The sequence below is a fragment of the Saccopteryx bilineata genome, chromosome 6 (genome assembly GCF_036850765.1).
Source record: "Saccopteryx bilineata isolate mSacBil1 chromosome 6, mSacBil1_pri_phased_curated, whole genome shotgun sequence".
Classification (NCBI taxonomy): domain Eukaryota; kingdom Metazoa; phylum Chordata; class Mammalia; order Chiroptera; family Emballonuridae; genus Saccopteryx; species Saccopteryx bilineata.
In genome coordinates, this window is record NC_089495.1 from 191,281,900 (window position 1) to 191,299,536 (window position 17,637).

Sequence of the window (17,637 nt, forward strand, 5' to 3'; positions counted from 1 at the left end):
ACCGGCACGACTTCTGTGCCTCTCTCCTTTCCCGGGGCTGCGAGGTCTCTGGCTTGTCTCTCACACCCTGAGGAGTGCCTGTGCTGAGCCACCCGAGTGAGTGTCCCTCTCCAGGGACGTCCCAGATCTGCCCACACCCAGCAGCTCAAGGGTTCATGCCAGCCACAGCAGGGGAGGTGGGAGGAGGGGGCCTGCAGGTGGGAGTGCGTCTTCCAGTTGCCCAGCCTTTGTTTTCAGTGGTCAGTGCCCCTGTCGCGCCTCAGTGATGAAACAGGAATACAACCCTGGCCCAAGGTGACCAGCCTTCATTGGGGCTGGTCAGGAGCTGCCCACCGAGGCTGCCTGAGGTTCCAGAGGTCTCAGCTAGGCCATCCCGTCTCAACGCCCCACTGGGTGAGATGGGAGCGAAGCTGACTCAGGTCCAAAGGGACCCACAGGGACCTGGGTTCCTATATCCCGAAGCCTGCAGAGCATGAGGCTTGATTTTCCTGGGCCACCCCCTAGTGCTGTATTTCTAGCTTGGCAGGTCCCGTTCATGAGACTACCTCCATTCTGGGGCCCCCGCCTCCCACTCAGCTTGGGTCTGGCTCACGGGAAGCAGAAGCCAGTGCAGCCTGGCATGAAGTGACCAGGCTGTGGGCTCCATCGCGCCCAGGTTCAAATCCCCGCTCTGAGGTTTCTTACCTGTGTGACCTTGGATGAGTCATTTCCTCTCTGGTTTCTTTATCTGCAAAATGGGGATAATAATAGCACTTGCTTCCGAGAATGTAGGGAAGATTAAATAAGATTTTAAGTCCTTAGGACAGGGAGCGGGCAGAGTGCTGGCTACCCAGGGTCACCCATCCGAAGCCGCTGCTTCTGTAAAGAACGTATTATTGGAGCACAGCTATGCTCATTCATCTACCTATCGGCTGTGGTTGCTTTAGCTCTGAAATGGTAGAGCGGAGTCCTTGGGATGAAGATTGTATGGCTCGCAAAGCCAAAAAGATTTACTCTCTGGTTCTTTGCCGAAAACGTTTGCTCAGCCTTGGAGTCTGGCTCTGCCTGGCCTCTGGGCTGCACAGAGGTGAGGCGGGGGCAGCAGCCTCAGCCTTTTAGTCATCGTCCTTCGGTTCCATACAGATGTGAATGGAATCTTCCCCCAGCCCCCGCTGGTTCCCGAGTCCACTCCCCCCCCCCCCCCCCTCGCTGACCTGACAGTCAGCCTCCCTCCCTGCTCCCTCCTCACTCCCTTGCCCAGCTTGGCTGGGGGACGGGTGTCAAGCATTTGGAGAAGGTTCACCCAGAGCAGATGCTGAGGGTGGTGGGACAGGGGGTCCCTGATACATGTTTAATAACCAGCAAGAAAAAAAGCCCTGACTGGCAGCCTCACTGATTTCCATGGGGTAAATATTCCTACTGTAGTTGATTTCAAGCTAGCAAAATTCCTGAAAATGTTAACAATGGACGCTTGCGAGCTGGTGTAAGACAACAGGTGTGGGCTGGGGGGACCTCCCTGCAGGGCTGAGGCAGATCGTTGGTGGCGGGACCCCTGACCACGCACAGTAAGGTCAGGCGTCCTGCTGTCCTGCGCTCGGGCTCTGAACCTGGCTCTGCTGCTTTTGAGCTGGGTCCCCAGGTCAACCTTGTGACCTCTCTGAACTTCAGTTTCCTCAGCTGCAGAATCAGGTTTGCCATCGCTCCTACGCCTAAGGGCATTGTGTGGATTTAATAAGATCATTTAATAAGGCATTTAGGCCTGACCAGGCGGTGGCATAGTGGATAGAGCCTCAGACTGGGATCCCGAGGACCCAGGTTCGAGACCCTGAGGTCGCCAGCTTGAGCGCGGCTCATCTGGTTTGAGCAAAGCTGACCAGCTTGGACCCAAGGTCGCTGGCTCGAGCAAGGGGTTACTCAGTCTGCTGAAGGCCCGTGGTCAAGGCACATATGAGAAAGCAATCAATGAACAACTAAGGTGTCACAATGCGCAACGAAAAACTAATGATTGATGCTTTTTATCTTTCCGTTCTTGTCTGTCTGTCCCTCTCTCTGTCTCTGTAAAAAAAAAAAAAAAAAGGCATTTAGCCCGGGCTGGCTTAATAACGAGCACTCAAGGGATGCCTCCATTACCAGAGTGCCTCAACCTCCCCATCTGTACACAGCGCTGCTGTTCATGGATTTATAGCAGCTGACAGTCCCTGGCATTGGGGCCTGCCACACACTGGGCGTCTAGCGTATGCTCACCAGCTTCCCCTGTCAGGGCTAGAACTCTCTGGCTTATCTGTCTCTGCAACTTGCCTCCTTAACAGCGGCACAGAGACAACTAGATCTCTCTGAGTGTCTCTTGCATTGTATACTCTCAGCTTATTGGCTCCTTAGTCCTTTTTTGAATTCCCATTTTACAGATGTGATCACTGAACCCAGAGCCTGCGAGTGCACAGGCATAGCTAGGATTGGAGCCCAGGTCTGGCTTTCCTGTGCCCAGTGCTCCCCTGCGGGGCGGTGGGGTTGGGGGTGAAGAGGAGGAGGGGAAGGCTTGTAGGGGTTGCGTAGACCGGCTGGGGGTTTAGAGTGAGGGCTCTGGGGGCTGACAAATGAAAGGCAGGTGGCTGGAAAGAGAACATTATTCCAGGCAGAGGCCCCCGCCCGCGCAGGATGGAGACTGGGCCCAGTGGGGGTGAAGGGGCTGTGGAATGCGGGGCGTTAGCAGCAGGAATCAGAAGGAGTTGGTGGGTGGGCTTTTTTATAGGTTTGGCCTAGGAGGTGGGGTCCTTGGACTCATTGGATGGACAACACCCTGGCTAAGGAGTCAGGTATGAAACCGTAGCAGCAGAGATTTAGGTTAGATATGAAGGTGAACTTTCCGACTGTCTTTGCTAGAAGATACTGGGCGACAGTCCCAAGGGAGGTGGTGGCATTTGTCCAATCTAGAGATGATTTGGAAAACAGGGCAGACAGCCAGGGTTCTAGGCTGGCCTCACTGCAGCCTGGGTCAGAGGTGGGGCAAGGAATTGGGGCTTCTGGAAGCCTCTGGTGCCAGCGGCCTGGCCTCACGTGAACTGGGCTTCGTCAGCCCCTGCTCAGAGCCCTCCCATGGCCCCCAGGTACCTCTGCTCCCATGGCCCCCCATGCCTGGAGCTCTGCTGGCCTCTCCAGCCTCACCTGGAGCCACTTCTTTCCCCTTTTGGATTTCACCATGTCCTCTGCGCCTCTAGGCCTTTACCACGCTGTTCCCTCTGCCTCAGATACCCTTCCCTCCCCTAACTCTCCCCCTTCTTTCCCTTCAGCCTTTCCTTTAACTCTTGGTCGCCTCCTCCATGGCTGGGTCAAAGGCCCCCAGGGTTCCCCCACCACTTCATTATCGACTCCCCACTGTAACTGTCTGGTGGCTCGTTGGCCTCCTGGACCGGGAGCCCAAGGGCAAGCACTTGGCCTGTCTCGTTCAGTGCGTGTCCTCAGCATGTCTGGCACACTGTAGGTCAGGGGTCCCCAAAGTTTTTACACAGGGGGCCAGTTCACTGTCCCTCAGACCGTTGGAGGGCCGGACTATAAAAAAAACTATGAACAAATCCCTATGCACACTGCACATATCTTATTTTAAAGTAAAAAAACAAAACGGGAACAAATACAATATTTAAAATAAAAAACAAGTAAATTTAAATCAAGAAACTGACCAGTATTTCAATGGGAACTATGGGCCTGCTTTTGGCTAATGAGATGGTCAATGTGCTCCTTTCATTGACCACCAATGAAAGAGGTGCCCCTTCCGGAAGTGCAGCGGGGGCCAGATAAATGGCCTCAGGGGGCCGCATGTGGCCCGCGGGCTGTAGTTTGGGGATCCCTGCTGTAGGTGCTCAGTGAGGATCCGTGGAGGGGTGAAGGTTCCTGGCAGAGAGGAGTAGCAGAGTGGGGGTGAGAAGAGCTGGGTTCAGGAGACACTGTCTCCTCTTCTACAAGAACGTGAGCACAGAGTACAGAGACCTGGATTCGAATCTTGCTCCTGCCACTCCTCCCAAGCAGGTTCGCTAATCTTACCGAGCCTCAGTTTTCTCATCTGTGAGCTGGGGACAGTACCAGCTGCCCCTCCTCCATTGTAAGAACCTTGGAGGCCCCGGGGCAGAGTGGCCAGCCCTCAGTCAGCTCTCTCCAAGTGGCGGTGCAAGGCTGACTCTCCTGTCCTCTCCCTGCAGGTGACAGCCATGTCGGTGAGAGTGCGGTTCCTGTCCTCCGGGGACACAGGGGCCGTGGGGGTCGTGGGCCGGAGCGCCTCCTTTGCAGGCTTCAGCAGTGCACAGAGCCGCAGGATTGCGTAAGTTCTGCCCTCGCGGGGGGGCGGGGCGGGGCGGGGGCGCTTGTTCTAGGGCTGGACAGGACAGCAGGGACCTCCTTCTGCTGCCAGTGACCCTGAGGCTTGCTCTTGTGCCAGGCCTGCAGCCCAGGACTGGGTGTGTTACATGTGGTGCGTGGTGAATGTGAGCGTACGTGTGAGTGTGTGTGACTCTTGGTGTTGGGAGAAACCTATCAGGCCCACTCGGCAGAGCAGAAAACTGAGGCTCAGAGAGATGAAGCCGCTCACGCAAGGTCACAGGGCCAGACTGATTCCGAGCTGGAACTTGGGGTCCTGGGGGCGGGTTCAAGGTGGAGTGTTCTTCCTGTTTGATAAAATGGAAAACGGGGCCACCTATCCCAGCTCCGTGACCTGGGACAAGTGACTTCAGCCCTCTGACTCTCGGTTTCCTCCAGTGTAAACAGGGATCACAAATGTCCCCCCTCACGGGGCTGTCACAAGGGCACAATGAGGTGACACGGGGCAAGCAGCCAGCACACAGTGACACGCCGTCGGAGCTTGTGGGAAGTTTCTAAAGGAGGAGCAGCCGCCTCTATGGAGACAGCGTGGGGTCAGTGCTGACCCTCTGGGCGAGCGTTGCTGGCCGCTCCGCACGAGTCTCCTGTAGCTGAAGGTAGTCCCAGGAGGAAGAAGGTAGTCCCAGGAGGAAGGAGCGTTTCTGCTCTGGGGGCCGCCGCCCCGGCAGCCCCAGCCGGCTGGCCCTGGGCTCTGGGCAGCTGTGTTTGCCACACTGACCCCTCTCCTGCAGGCCTCTGCACAGGCTGGGCCCTCCATGGAACTCGCTTCCCACTCCCCTCCTGGCCACTCCTGTTTAATCTTCTCCGCAGCTTGGCTTCAATGCCATGTCCTGGGTCCCCCTGGGTCCCAGACCCGGCCCTCACCCTCCCATAGCTCTTTCCCGTGGGTTTAACAAGTGCATATTAGACCTGTGAGGCCTGGCCCGCTGGTGGGGCCCGCCCAGCTCACTGACCTTGTCCATGGGCTGCTCGGTTCTGAGGTGTGCCTGGAAGGAGTGCGTGTCAGGGATGACATCCTGGAGTGTCCCAGCTGGAAGCACTCTTAGAAATCCCTAATTCATCCCACAAATATGTACGGAGCACCCACTCTGGCCAGCCCTGGGCCCAGGCTCTGGGAAAAGACCTGACTCGGCCTCCTCTGGGGCAGCCAATAGGAAGCCAGCGATCACCAAGACAGATTCAGCTGTGGCAACAGCGGCACGGCAGGAGGAGTTACAGGCTGGGGCTGGGGGAGGGGCCTCAGAGGAGGCCTCCACAAGGCAGGGGCACCTGAAGGCCAGGGAGAAGAGGAGGAGCTGGTCATGTATGGATAGGGTGCAGGAGTGGGGGAGCCTGTCAGGTGGAGGAAACAGCAAGTGCAAAGGTCCTGAGGTGGGAATGTGCCTCGAGGGACAGAAAGTGGTCTTGTGGCTGGCATGTAGGACAGTGGTAACAGAGGGAGGAGGAGGACCCTGCAGGCCCTCATGGGCCACCGTGAGGACATTCATCGAGTGAAGGGAGGCACTGAAGGTCTGAAGCAGAGGAAACCGAGGCCCTAAGGTGGGGAGAAATTTGGCCCCAGCCCCAGAGGGATTAATGTCCTGACCCCAGCCTCTAAGATGAGAAAGTGTGGATGCCACTGTGAGGAAGGCACACAGTAGGTGCTCCATAAATGCTGCTGAGAGGCCACATGTAAACCGACCAGGCATAATCCTGTCTTGTGACTGAGTGAACCACTTCTGAGCTGCCTCTTTTTAGGCTTCGTCCAGTCCCCCGCCCCATGGCGTCTATAGTCAGCGCTGTTAAGGACCGCTGTGCGGGTGACCCAGACACGGGGGCCTCCAGCCTGGGTCACCTTCCAAGCTGTGTGCCCTGGTACAAAGCTGGTCCACCCGAGGGCACCTTTCTCTGATCACACAGAGGCACTATGGGGACTCTGTCCCTGTGGCCTGGCAGCAGGGAGGGGCCCGCAGACTGGCACAGGGCCCCACAAGTAGATTTAACCCTCTGCTGTTACCATCTAGAAGTTCTTAAGTGTAGAACAAAGGACTCTGTGTTGTTGTTTTTTTGTTTTTTGTTGTTTCCCAGGGCTTCAGGAATTCTTCAGCTGGCCCTGCCTGCAGCTGCCCTCCAGTCAGGCCTTTGGGGGCCTTTGGACTTCCTACATCCATGGGAAATGTCCCCCCAGGCCCCAGTTGGGACCCTACCTAGAGAGTGCCCCCAGGTGGTCCCCCTCCTGGATTCCTGAGGTCAGCACTCTGTGAGGGAGAGCAGAGAGGCGACCCAACCCCAGGCACTAGGGCTCACCGCTCAGCAGCAAGGGGAAGAGCAGGTCCTGCACAGTCTGTGTTCCAGTCCACACTAGGGCTCACTGCTCAGCAGCAAGGGGAAGAGCAGGTCCTGCACAGTCTGTGTTCCAGTCCACACTAGGGCTCACCGCTCAGCAGCAAGGGGAAGAGCAGGTCCTGCACAGTCTGTGTTCCAGTCCACACTAGGGCTCACCGCTCAGCAGCAAGGGGAAGAGCAGGTCCTGCACAGTCTGTGTTCCAGTCCACACTAGGACTCACCGCTCAGCAGCAAGGGGAAGAGCAGGTCCTGCACAGTCTGCGTGCTAGTTCAAGAAAGAGGGCCCTGAGGGCTGTGACTATTATGGGGAACTCCCCCACCTGGAGCACCCCACCCTGGGGGGAATTCTGGAGGGTGCGTGACCCGGTGGGTTCTGCGGGCCCTTAGTGGCCGCCATCTGGCCTCAGCCTCTGCAGTCCCCTTGTTCCCTGGGTGTGAGGAAAAAGCCGCCGCCATAGTAGGGAAGAGGGAGTTCTATTTCCAACTTCCTGTCTCGGTCCAGCTCCCAGGGGCCTGGACCCTTGGCTCGGGGTTGGACGGCCTGGATTGGGTTTCAGGCCTCACCTCTGCCCTTATTTCCCAGGTAATTCAACCAGGCTGAAGCAGAGCCACATTGCCAAGGCCTGAGTGGCTGGCACGGGTCAGGCAAAATCACCTTAGACACCAGGAAGGAGAGCAGGCCTCCCCTGAGATGGGTGTGGGGCGTAGACGGCCCCTTTGTTCCCCACCCCCGCCTCTGCTCTGGCACCTGAAAACCCCTTTGACTCTGGACAGGGTTTTTTATTCCATAATCAAAGAATCCACTTGGGAAAGTAATCTGGTGGGGGAATTTTACTTACTAAGGTATGAATGGTTGCTATAATTAAGCCATATATAATAAGGTGGGGGGGACGAGAGGAGGCCAGGCCTTGACACTATCCCAGTCTGCCCTGATTGATAGGCATGGCTGCTCTCACCCCCTTCCTGCCACTCCACAGTCAGGCCTCCCCTGCCCCATGTCGTCAGGCAGGTACCCTCCTGCCAATGTCCTCACCAACTGGGGAATTCCCCTGTTGGGACGGCTGGGACCTGTGGATGGGAAAATTCAGCAGCAGCAGCCCTTGATTTTCAAGGAGCGGCGGCTGGAGAGAGAGGACACAGCCGAGGCCCTCCCACAGTCCTGTGCTTGGGGACCTCAGAGAGCGCGTCAGGAGAAACGGGCTAGCATGTGTGAGCACGCAGAACAGTTTGACCTTGGAGAGTGCGTGTTTGTCATCATCCCCGGCCATCAAGCACCACTGGGCACCGGAGAAAAGGCTAGCTTACACCGCTGTCCCACGGAGGTGCGGGCTCAAGCCCTGCCGGCCCCCAGAGCCTGCATTGGCAGTGGCCACGTACCCGGGCCTCCAACACCAGACAGAAAGACTGCCATCCTCACGTGAGGGCTGGGCCAACGGCTTGCACGTGCCCGTCTGGAATCTTGCCTGGCATGCCAGGGGCTGTTTAATATTTACTGAGTCCTCCTAGAGCTGGTGAGACATCCGCCTCAGAGGCTGCTCCTGGCCCGGGCAGCTGTGACAGCAGTCCAGACATGCAGCCTGCTTTCACCACCCCGAGGCTGTACACGCATCGCCTTCCCCTGCTGGGCCGGCCCTCGGAGCGGCCGCCACACCTGCGCGGTTGAAGCTCACACAGGAGCACTGGGCTCAGAGCCTCCCCGGGAGTGGGCGCGTCCAGGCACAGCCGCAGCGGCCTGGGTGAGGAGGTCTCCAGGGAGATGCAAGGGGGGGTCTGGCCGAGGGCGCACACCTGCCAGGACTGTGGGCCCCTGGGAGCGGGCAGCTGAGTGTGCCTGCCCACTGCACCTGCCGGCCTGCCTCCCTGCCGGGGACCCAGGCCTGTCTGACACCCACCTCTCTGGAGGCTGCAGCCCTGCCCGTCTCTGCTGGCCCGTTGATGGCAACTTTGCAGAGGGTCTGTTCTGAGAGGTGGGTGATGTGGCCTCAGGGAGGGTGAGGGGGGAGGGAGTACAACCCCTTTTTGGCCTTTGGGAAAGTGTCTCTTGCCATAGAAAAATGCATAACAGCAACAGCAGGAACGGGGTGAGCACTAATGATGTAGCAGGCTCTGTGACCAGTGCTCTGAGCGTGTACCTTGAATCAAACATCACCTGATTGGAGGAGCCTTCCCTGTTCACTGTCCTGCCTGTATTTTTTTCCTTGGCACTGAGCACTCCCTAATATATGATTTTTAAAAAATTATCTTACTTAACTTGGACACAAACTCTTTGCCAGGCACTGCTCGAAGCCCTTTACATTTTTGTAACTCTCACAGCAACACTGCCTCTGGTTCCCATTTTATAGATGAGGAAACTGAGGCACAGAGAGGTTCAGTAACTTACCCAAGTTCACACAGCTTGTACATTGTGGAGCTGGGTAGGGACGCCGATGTCTGGCTCCGGAGCCTGCGCTTGTTACCGCTTCCCACGGTCTCGCCTGCCAGCTCACGGCTCCCAGGAGGTGGCATTTCGTCTGTTTTGGTCACTGTTGTACCCCCCATCCCCTAAAACGGTGTCTGGTGCACAGTAGGTGCTTGTTTAAATATTTGTTGAATGAATGACTATCTCATAACGGTGGGACAAGCGGTCTGATTATCTCCCTTTGACAGATGGGGAAACTGAGGTGCTAGTTATATACCCGTGACCTCCGGGGCTGGGATTTGAACATGGGCAGCTGACCTGAGCTTGGTGAAGCCTTTGCAGGGCTGGGGTGGGATTCCAGCTTCCTCCCTGCTGCCGCGTCCTCTGAGACCAGTTCTCCGCGTGTCCCGCCAGGGCCTGGGGTCTCTATTTCCGGTTTATACTGTGGCTGTGCGGCCGTGGAGGGGAGCCACGGGCCTTGGGGCTCCGTCCGTGTCAGCAGGGGTGGCCGGCCAGGACGGCTCTTCTCTGCTGGGTCAACAGCAGGTGTCTGCGTGTGTGTGTGGAATGTGCAGCATCTGGCTGGCCAGAAACACAGCCAGCCGCTGTGGAATCCCCGGGGGACCAGGCACGGTGGGGGTCTGGGGGCCCTTCTCTTAGGCCTGGCAAAGGCGCAGGAGCTGTGTTCCACTTGCCCCCGCCTGGCTCTCCAGACCGTAATCCCCCCTCTCCTTGTGGACTGTGAGCCCTCCAGAGGGGGCTGCTGGCCGCCTGACTTTCCTCACAGCGCCTGACCCAGGGAAAGCCCTGCTCTGGGAGTGTTTGAATGAATGAACTAGTCCTGTGCCCAGGGTGTGAAGGCTCCTAGGGGGACGTGGAGCTGGGCTTCTAGCAGCAGGATGTCTCCCGAGTGAAGCAGAAACGGTGAGTCCCTAACTCTGTGCTCCTCGAAGTGCTGCCCCAGGACCAGCAGCGTCACGAGCACTGGGAACCACGTGAAAACGCACGTTCTCAGGCTCCACCCCGGACTGTTGGATCTGAAGCTCTGCTGGGGTGTGGGGGCGCAGTCAGCAACCTGGGTCTAAGTCCTCCAGGTGGTTCTGAGGGCCCCGGAATCGGCACCCTGCTTCTGGCTGCAGGGCTCAGATCCCCCGCTGAGGGTCTACGTACATTTGGGTCTGGGTATGGCTCTGCCACCTACATGACCCTGGGCAAGTCACTTATTTGAGCCTCAGTTTGCCTACCTTGCAATGGGGTTTAAATGAACACCTGCTTCTTAGGTGGCCGTGAAAGTTGATATCCTGTACAGGTGAAGCTGCTTTGGCAAAGAACCCCTCCCCTAAATACAGGGGGCGGTTCATGAAATAAGATAGGTTATTCCCCTCCCCTCTGCCTTGTCACAGTGTGGAGCTAATGGGTGGTGTGCTCCACCCCTGTGGGGGCCCTCGTCACAGGGCCCTTAGTGCACCCGAGGAAGACGAGGAGGAAGGGGAGAAGGCGGAGAGAAAGGCCAGCCACTCCCTTTTAAGACAGTGACCGTGGCCAGATAGCTCGGTTGGTTAGAGCATCGTCCCAAAGCACAGAGGTTGCCTGTTTGATTCCCTGTCAGGGCACATATGTTCCTGTCTTTCTCTCTCCTTCCTCTCTCGCTGAAAACCATAAATAAAAATTTAAAAGAAAAAACAAGAAAACTCCACAAGTGACCCAGAAGTTAGTGTTAAGCATCATTTCTACCCTTGTCTCCTATGAGAAGGCAGTCATGAAGCCACACCCAGTACAGTGGCATTTGGGAAACAATATCTTTAGAGCGATAAGATGGATGGACTTAAACACATCTGGTGGCAGCATCAGCAAGCCCTGGGCCTGAGGCTAGAGGACAAGGCAGAGGATCATAAGGTGCTAGAAGGGGCTTAGTTGCCAGTGACAGCAGCTCCGTGCTGTAATGAGGGCACCCTGACTCTACTGCTATCATCAATCCTGAAATGCCCATCTATCCCCAAAGGGCTGAGAGACACAGCTGTCACTGCTGGGAGACAGCAGTTCTTAGCATCACCCAATCTGCACTTCCAACTCCAATAGGCTTAAGCAAAAAGGAGAACCAAATGGCTTATATTTCTGAAAGTCTGTGGACAGGCAGCGCTGAATCCAGGAACTGTCAAATGGATTTGGTCTGCTTCCATTGCTTGTCTCTGTGCTGGCTCCATTCTTCCTACATGATGGCAAAAGAGGAGGCTAGAAGTTCCAGGTGTGTGTCTCCCAGATTAGCTTGCTGGCAGGGAAAACTCTTTTCCCTCCTGTAAATTTGGAACCAAATTCCTGACAGAGTTACTAGCCAGACTTGATTCCCATTCCTCTCCCTGAGCCAGGGAAGTGGAATATATTGAGAAACCCAGGCCTAGGCCATGGGTTGGCCTCAGAATCCCTATATATGCATGTGTGTGTTAATTTGTCAGGCTACCTCCCTCCAAACCACATGTATAAAGATCAGGGTTGGGGATGTTCACCAGACAATCAAGTTACTATTAACAGAGGGAGGTAGATGGATGATGGGCAGGCAAAGCCAATAGGTGCCCACCCCATGGTTGTATCACAGGACTATGATTTGGCCTCCCATGTTGCTTTGCCTGCATTGACAAGGCATGCTGAATGGACAGCACTGGCATTTGGGCTGCTTGATTGTATTTTTCATGTTGGCTAATTTCTCATACCATTATTATTAGTAGTAGTCTTTCAATCCTAAAATCTAAAGCTTCATTTTACAGATGAGGAAATTTAGGCCCAGAGAGTCTTAGCAACTTTCCAGAGATTACGCATCTTGGTGGTGACAGGGTGGGATTCAGCTCGGCCACTATTCCCAAAATGCTTGCCCCTGGGAAAGACTTTGTCCAGATCCCTGCCCTGACCCCCCCCCATTGCCCCCGCCCATCTCTTCTCACAGAAAGTCCATCCAAAGGAACTCGGTGAGGTCTCGAATACCTGCAAAATCCTCCAAGATGTACGGCACACTGCGGAAGGGGTCTGTTTGCCCGGACTCCAACACGCAGCAAGTGAAGAAGGTCTTTGAAGCGCTGAAAAGAGGCCTCAAGTAAGGATGGGTTGTTTGTGCCTTTAAAAAGTGAACTCTTCCCCTGGCTGGTTGGCTCAGCAGTAGAGTGTCAGCCCAGCATGTGGAAGTCTTGGGTTCGATTCCCGGCCAGGGCACACAGGAGAAGTGCCCATCTGCTTCTCTACCCTTCCCCCTCTCCTTCCTCTCCATCTCTCTCTTCCCCTCCCACAGCCAAGGCTCCACTGGAGCAGAGTTGGCCCGGGTGCTGAGGATGTCTCCATGGCCTCCACCTCAGGTGCTAGAATGGCTCCGTTTGCAACGGAGCAACACCACAGATGGGCAGAGCATCGCCCCCTAGTGGGCATGCCAGGTGGATCCTGGTTGGGCACATGCGGGAATCTGTCTCTCTGCCTCCCTGCTTCTCACTTCAGAAAAATACAAAAAACCAAAACAAAACCAAAACCAAAAAGTAAACTCTTTGGGCCCTGGCTGGTTGGCTCAGTGGTAGAGAGTTGGCCTGGCGTGCAGAAGTCCCGGGTTTGATTCCCGGCCAGGGCACACAGGAGAAGCGCCCATCTGCTTTTCCACCCCTCCCCCTCTCCTTCCTCTCTGTCTCTCTCTTCCCCTCCCGCAGCCAAGGCTCCATTGGAGCAAAGATGGCCCAGGCGCTGGGGATGGCTCCTTAGCCTCTGCCCCAGGCACTAGAGCGGCTCTGGTCGCAACAGAGCGACGCCCCCGGAGGGGCAGAGCATCGCCCCCTGGTGGGCAGAGCATCGCCCCTGGTGGGCGTGCCGGGTGGATCCCGGTCGGGCGCATGCGGGAGTCTGTCTGACTGTCTCTCCCCGTTTCCAGCTTCAGAAAAAAAAAAAAAAAAAAGTAAACTCTTTGGCTTTGCCTGCTTGCTCCTCTCTGCCTCTCCCAGGGGATCACAGTTAGGTCTTGTCTGTAAAAGACCACAGAGGGAACTCCTGGTTATTCATTTAGATGGGAAGTGACTTATCCAGGACCCCACGGCCAGAAAGCAGGAAGTGGGACTCCAGGGCCAACACCACCCAGGAGGCATCCCTTGCCCTCCTCCCACAATGTACCCAGTGCGGGTGCAGCGTTGGGCCTGGGTGGTGAGCCTGGAGGGTGGATCACCTCCCCGGGTGCTCACCTCCCAGGACAGCTTCTGGCGATTCCTGCAGAACCGCCTGTTTGAGACTTGTCTGGGCTCAACAGCATCCCGTTTTCCTGAGAAGCCCAGTCTCTGAGTGAGCAAAGCCTGGTAGATAGTGGTATGAGTGGGACCAGAGAGGGTGAGTCACTTTCCTGGGGTGACCCAGAAAATCTAGGATGGATCACCACCCCGGCCCCCAAGTTCAAACCTCAGGTTTCCTGCCTGAACTTCTTTGGCCAGAAAACACAACATGAGACGTCCTGTCCTGGCCCACAGCATTTTCTCTGCTTTCCAGAATGGGTCTTTCAGGCTCCTCTCTGGTTGTTGGCCCTGGGCATCTAGACAGCAGGACAACCTGCCCTTGTCCATGAGGGCGGTGTGCTCTCACTGACCTCCCCTGGGGCCGGGGTAAAGATATCGGCCTCTGGAGACCACTGCCTGGTTTCAAACCTGGTTCAGCCTTTTCCCTGGGGTGTGACCCTGCGCCGGGTTACTTGCAATCTTTGAGGGTCAGTTTGCCTCTCTCTAAGATGGGTTTAATAAGAGTAGAATCTGTGGCCTGACCTGTGGTGGCGCAGTGGATAAAGCGTCAACCTGGAACGCTGAGGTTGCCGGTTCAAAACCCTGGGCTTACCTGGTCAAGGCACATATGGGAGTTGATGCTTCCTGCTCCTCCCCCCTTCTCTCTCTCTCTCTCTCCTCTCTATAATGATTAAATAAAATCTTAAAAAAAAAAAAAAGTAACTAAGTTATTAAAAAAAAAAAGAGTAGAATCTGTCTGTTGGGTTGCTTGGGGAATTATCAGAGCTATCCCCCATTTTTCACAATGCCAGGCACGTGGCCCACAGCGTGTGGGATCTGGAGCCCAGCAGATGGGGCCAGGCTTCTGGGTGGGTGGGAGGTGCTGCCCTCTGCCCTCTGCCCTCCGAGCCTGCTGGGAACCTCAGCTGCTCTCCACGTGGTGGCTGTGGCCGCCTGCTTCCGGGACACTGGGCATCGACCTGCTTCTTTTTTCTCTTCCTGTTCCATTTCCAACCCCTTCTCCTCATCCTCCTCACAGGGAGTACCTGTGTGTCCAGCAGGCCGAGCTGGACTACCTGTCCGGACGCCACAAGGACACCCACAGGAATTCCAGGCTGGTGAGAGCCCTCCCCGCCCCTTCCCACCGGGGGCAGCCCTGACCGGGGGTTCAGAGATGGACCCCGCCACACTCCCCTGTCTGCACCGTGGGTGCGAGTCTCTGGAACTCAGAGGCCTCAGGAACGGACTTGCTTTATGTTGGGATGAATTTAACCGCAGAGACTGTTGGGAAGCTGCTCCCTGTTCCAACATGGTGCAGAGTTCACACATCTAAGGACCCACCTTCATTCTCTCTCTGGTTCTAGAAGTAACTGTAAGGCAGGTGGTGTGCAGAGGTGTGTGTTCTAGAGGGCCCCGTTTTATGGGCCTTGGTCATCTGGGTGCCTGCTGTCAGGGTGACTCGTGTGATGCCAGGAAGTTGGGTCAGGCATCGAACCTAGGTTGTGGCACAGGGGCCCTGATGCTGTCCTTGATCTGCCCTGTGTGTCCCCTATCATGCGGCAGCTCTGCCGTTTTCCGGCCACCTTGAGGGCAGTGGCTTTGAGACTGCCCTGGGGCCTGTCTAACCCAAGGCTCATCTGCTCTGGGCTTTTGCTATTCCCTTCCTCCTCAGCAGAGCCAGATTTAGAAACACACACACACACACACACACACACACACACACTCAATACAAAAAACTAACAAAAAATAGTATCCCAGTTAAATCTGATTTTCAGATAAACAACAAATAATTTTTCACTGTAAGGATGTCCTGTGCAATCTTGGGGACATACTTATACTAAAAAAAAAAAAAAAAGTATTCACTGTTCATTGGAGCTGTAAATGTCACTGGGTGTCCTGTGTTGTACTGCTCACTGCCTGCACTCACTGCCCAGGACCTCCACCCTTCTGGTGAAGAGGCTTTCTTTCCGGTTTGGGGAAGTCTCCGCCCACTCTTCTCCACCCCTCCCTTCTTTCCTTAATGGGATTAGAAACAAAAGCCAGGAGGCCTCCCTGCCTGTGGGCTCCTCCAAACAGCCAGTTTATTGCCAACATCCCTCCTCCCAGGTGCCAAGCAGAGAGCAGGGGTTGGAAAAGTGGGGAGGGGCTAGTGAATCTCCCTACCAAACAGCAGCCGGCCCCTCTGTATCCTGGCTCCAGCCCAGAAGTCCTTGAGGGTCTGCAGGGCGGAGACACAGGGCCTGCAAGCTCTCAGTGTGCCAGCTACTTCAGGGCGGCCACGCAGATGGAGGAAGGGGGCATTCCCAGATCCTGCCCTGGTTCCCGGCCCTGCCCAGCAACCAGGGCCCCTGCCTCACAGGGGTGCAGAGGGTGGACCAGTCTGGATTAGCCGTTTCCTATGATCTGAACTCCTGGGTGGTGCCGGCCACCTTTCCCCACTCCCAATTCTCCTGGTCACGGCTGAAGTCACCCCTGAAACAATCAAATCGCAATGGTCCCCATTTTGCTGAGTGCTGACGATGTCTTGAACTCTTCATAGCAACCCTGTGGAGCAGGTGCTATGGCTGTCCTGTTTCACGTGAGGAAATAGAGGCTCAGAGAGGTTGAATAAATTGCCTAGGACACACAGCTGGGAAACAGAGCCAGGCTTAGAACTGCCTCACCCAAAGCACACGTTTAAACCCTCTTCTTCCTCTGCCTGAATCACGGGCCTCAGAGGATGGAGTGGCTGCTGCCTTTCCGTGCTGTGAGCTCAGGTGCCCCTGGGGTGTAGCCTTACGGATCTTGGGGGACAATCTGGAGCCCTGATGCCGTCTCCCTCCACCTTCTCTCCCCCACAGGCTTTCTATTACGACCTGGATAAGGTGAGTGGAACCCTCTGTCTGCAGGTGGTGAGCGAGGTGGGCCAGGCTGGACTTGGCTGGAGGAGAGCAATGTCTCTGCCCCCTGCTCCAGCCTCTGGCTGTCCTCTAGGAGAAATACCTGGGGTCCTGCCCTTGTACAGATGGGCAGACTGAGGTCCAGCAATGCAGCTTCCTCAAGGGTTGTGAGGGGCTGTCCTGGCTTGGAGCCCAGTTCTCTGTGTTGGGGCCCACGGGAGGGTGGCAGGGGTCAGTGGGGGGGGGGTCCAGATTACTTGTAAAGCATCTTCTCTTTTCCCGGGAGAAGCAAACACGCTCGGTGGAAAGGCACGTCCGGAAGATGGAGTTTCACATCAGCAAGGTCAGCCTGGTTCCTGGGGTGTCTCAGGGTGGGGCTGGGGTCATCTCTGGCCCCACTGGGCCTGTGCTGGATAGCAGGAGCCAGGAGGCCCCTCTGAGCGAGGGGGAGGGCTCTCTGGGTACTAAGCAGCTGGGGAAGCAGGAACAGCAGGGCCTGAGCCCAGAAAGATGTCCTGCTCAATCTCAGAGGGCCAGGAAGGGTGAAACCGAGCACCCCATTATAGAGATGAGAAAGTGGAAGCCCAGAGAGGAACAGGGATTGCCCAAGGTCACACAGCAAGTCCTTTAAGGTCTGAAGTCAGCAACTTTTTCTATGATCTTGCTTTACTCCCCAAGGAGCCCAGTGGGTAGGCAGGATGTCAGAAATCCACCTCCTGTTATGTGGAAAGTCAGGCGGGGGGGGGGGGGGGGACTGCAGTTCCCTGTTTTCACTGCGCGCTGTGTACCAGCTGCTGCCGGCGCTGGGGGTGCGGAGCGGATGAGACGTGGTTCCGGCCCCCATGGGCTCACTTTCTGTGGGGGCCAGGGACCACTGTCAGGGGCTGGGTGGGGACATCAGCTGAGGGGCGGCCTCTCCTAGAGTGACAGGCAGGTCTGGGTCCCTGCTCTCCACCCCGGCTTGGGCAGCAGCCACCGTCCGGTGCCCCTGGTAGGTGGACGAACTCTACGAGGGCTACTGCATCCAGTGCCGCCTGCGAGACGGCGCCTCCAACATGCAGCGGGCCTTCTCCAGGTGCCCACCCAGCCGTGCCTCCCGGGAGAGCCTGCAGGAGCTGGGCCGCAGCCTGCAGGAGTGCACCGAGGTGGGCTGGCTCTGAGGGTCCCAGTGGGCAGTGGGAGGCCTGGCCCAGCCTTGGGGGGGAGTGCCCTGGGCCCTGAGGAAGCTCTGCCCACCAGCCTCTGCCTGGCAGGGTCTGTGCATGTCCCCCTGCCCCACGTGACCCAGCCTGGGGGCCGGTGCTGAGCCATCCTGTGTGCGGCTTTGCAGGACATGTGGCTCATAGAGGGGGCCCTGGAGGTCCACCTGGGCGAGTTCCATGTCAGGATGAAAGGTAACAGGGCTGAGAGGGGGTGGGCAGCGGCCCGTTTGGGTGGGGGGTCAGGCCTTCTGGAGGGCCCTGGG

At 56.7% G+C, this 17,637-nt stretch overlaps 1 protein-coding gene across 3 annotated transcripts in view; it reads left to right on the forward strand.

Annotated features, from left to right (window-relative positions):
• Positions 1-17,637, forward strand: part of RIPOR3 (RIPOR family member 3) — a 70,310-nt gene that overhangs the window by 38,996 nt on the left and 13,677 nt on the right. For all 3 annotated transcript variants that reach the window (XM_066236431.1, XM_066236432.1, XM_066236430.1), the window contains exons 2-8: positions 4,170-4,288; positions 12,006-12,152; positions 14,333-14,411; positions 16,134-16,157; positions 16,462-16,515; positions 17,168-17,317; positions 17,503-17,566. In XM_066236431.1, coding sequence (XP_066092528.1) covers positions 4,179-4,288; positions 12,006-12,152; positions 14,333-14,411; positions 16,134-16,157; positions 16,462-16,515; positions 17,168-17,317; positions 17,503-17,566 — 628 coding nt within the window. In that variant the 5' untranslated portion in view covers positions 4,170-4,178. The remainder of the gene's footprint in view (positions 1-4,169; positions 4,289-12,005; positions 12,153-14,332; positions 14,412-16,133; positions 16,158-16,461; positions 16,516-17,167; positions 17,318-17,502; positions 17,567-17,637) is intronic.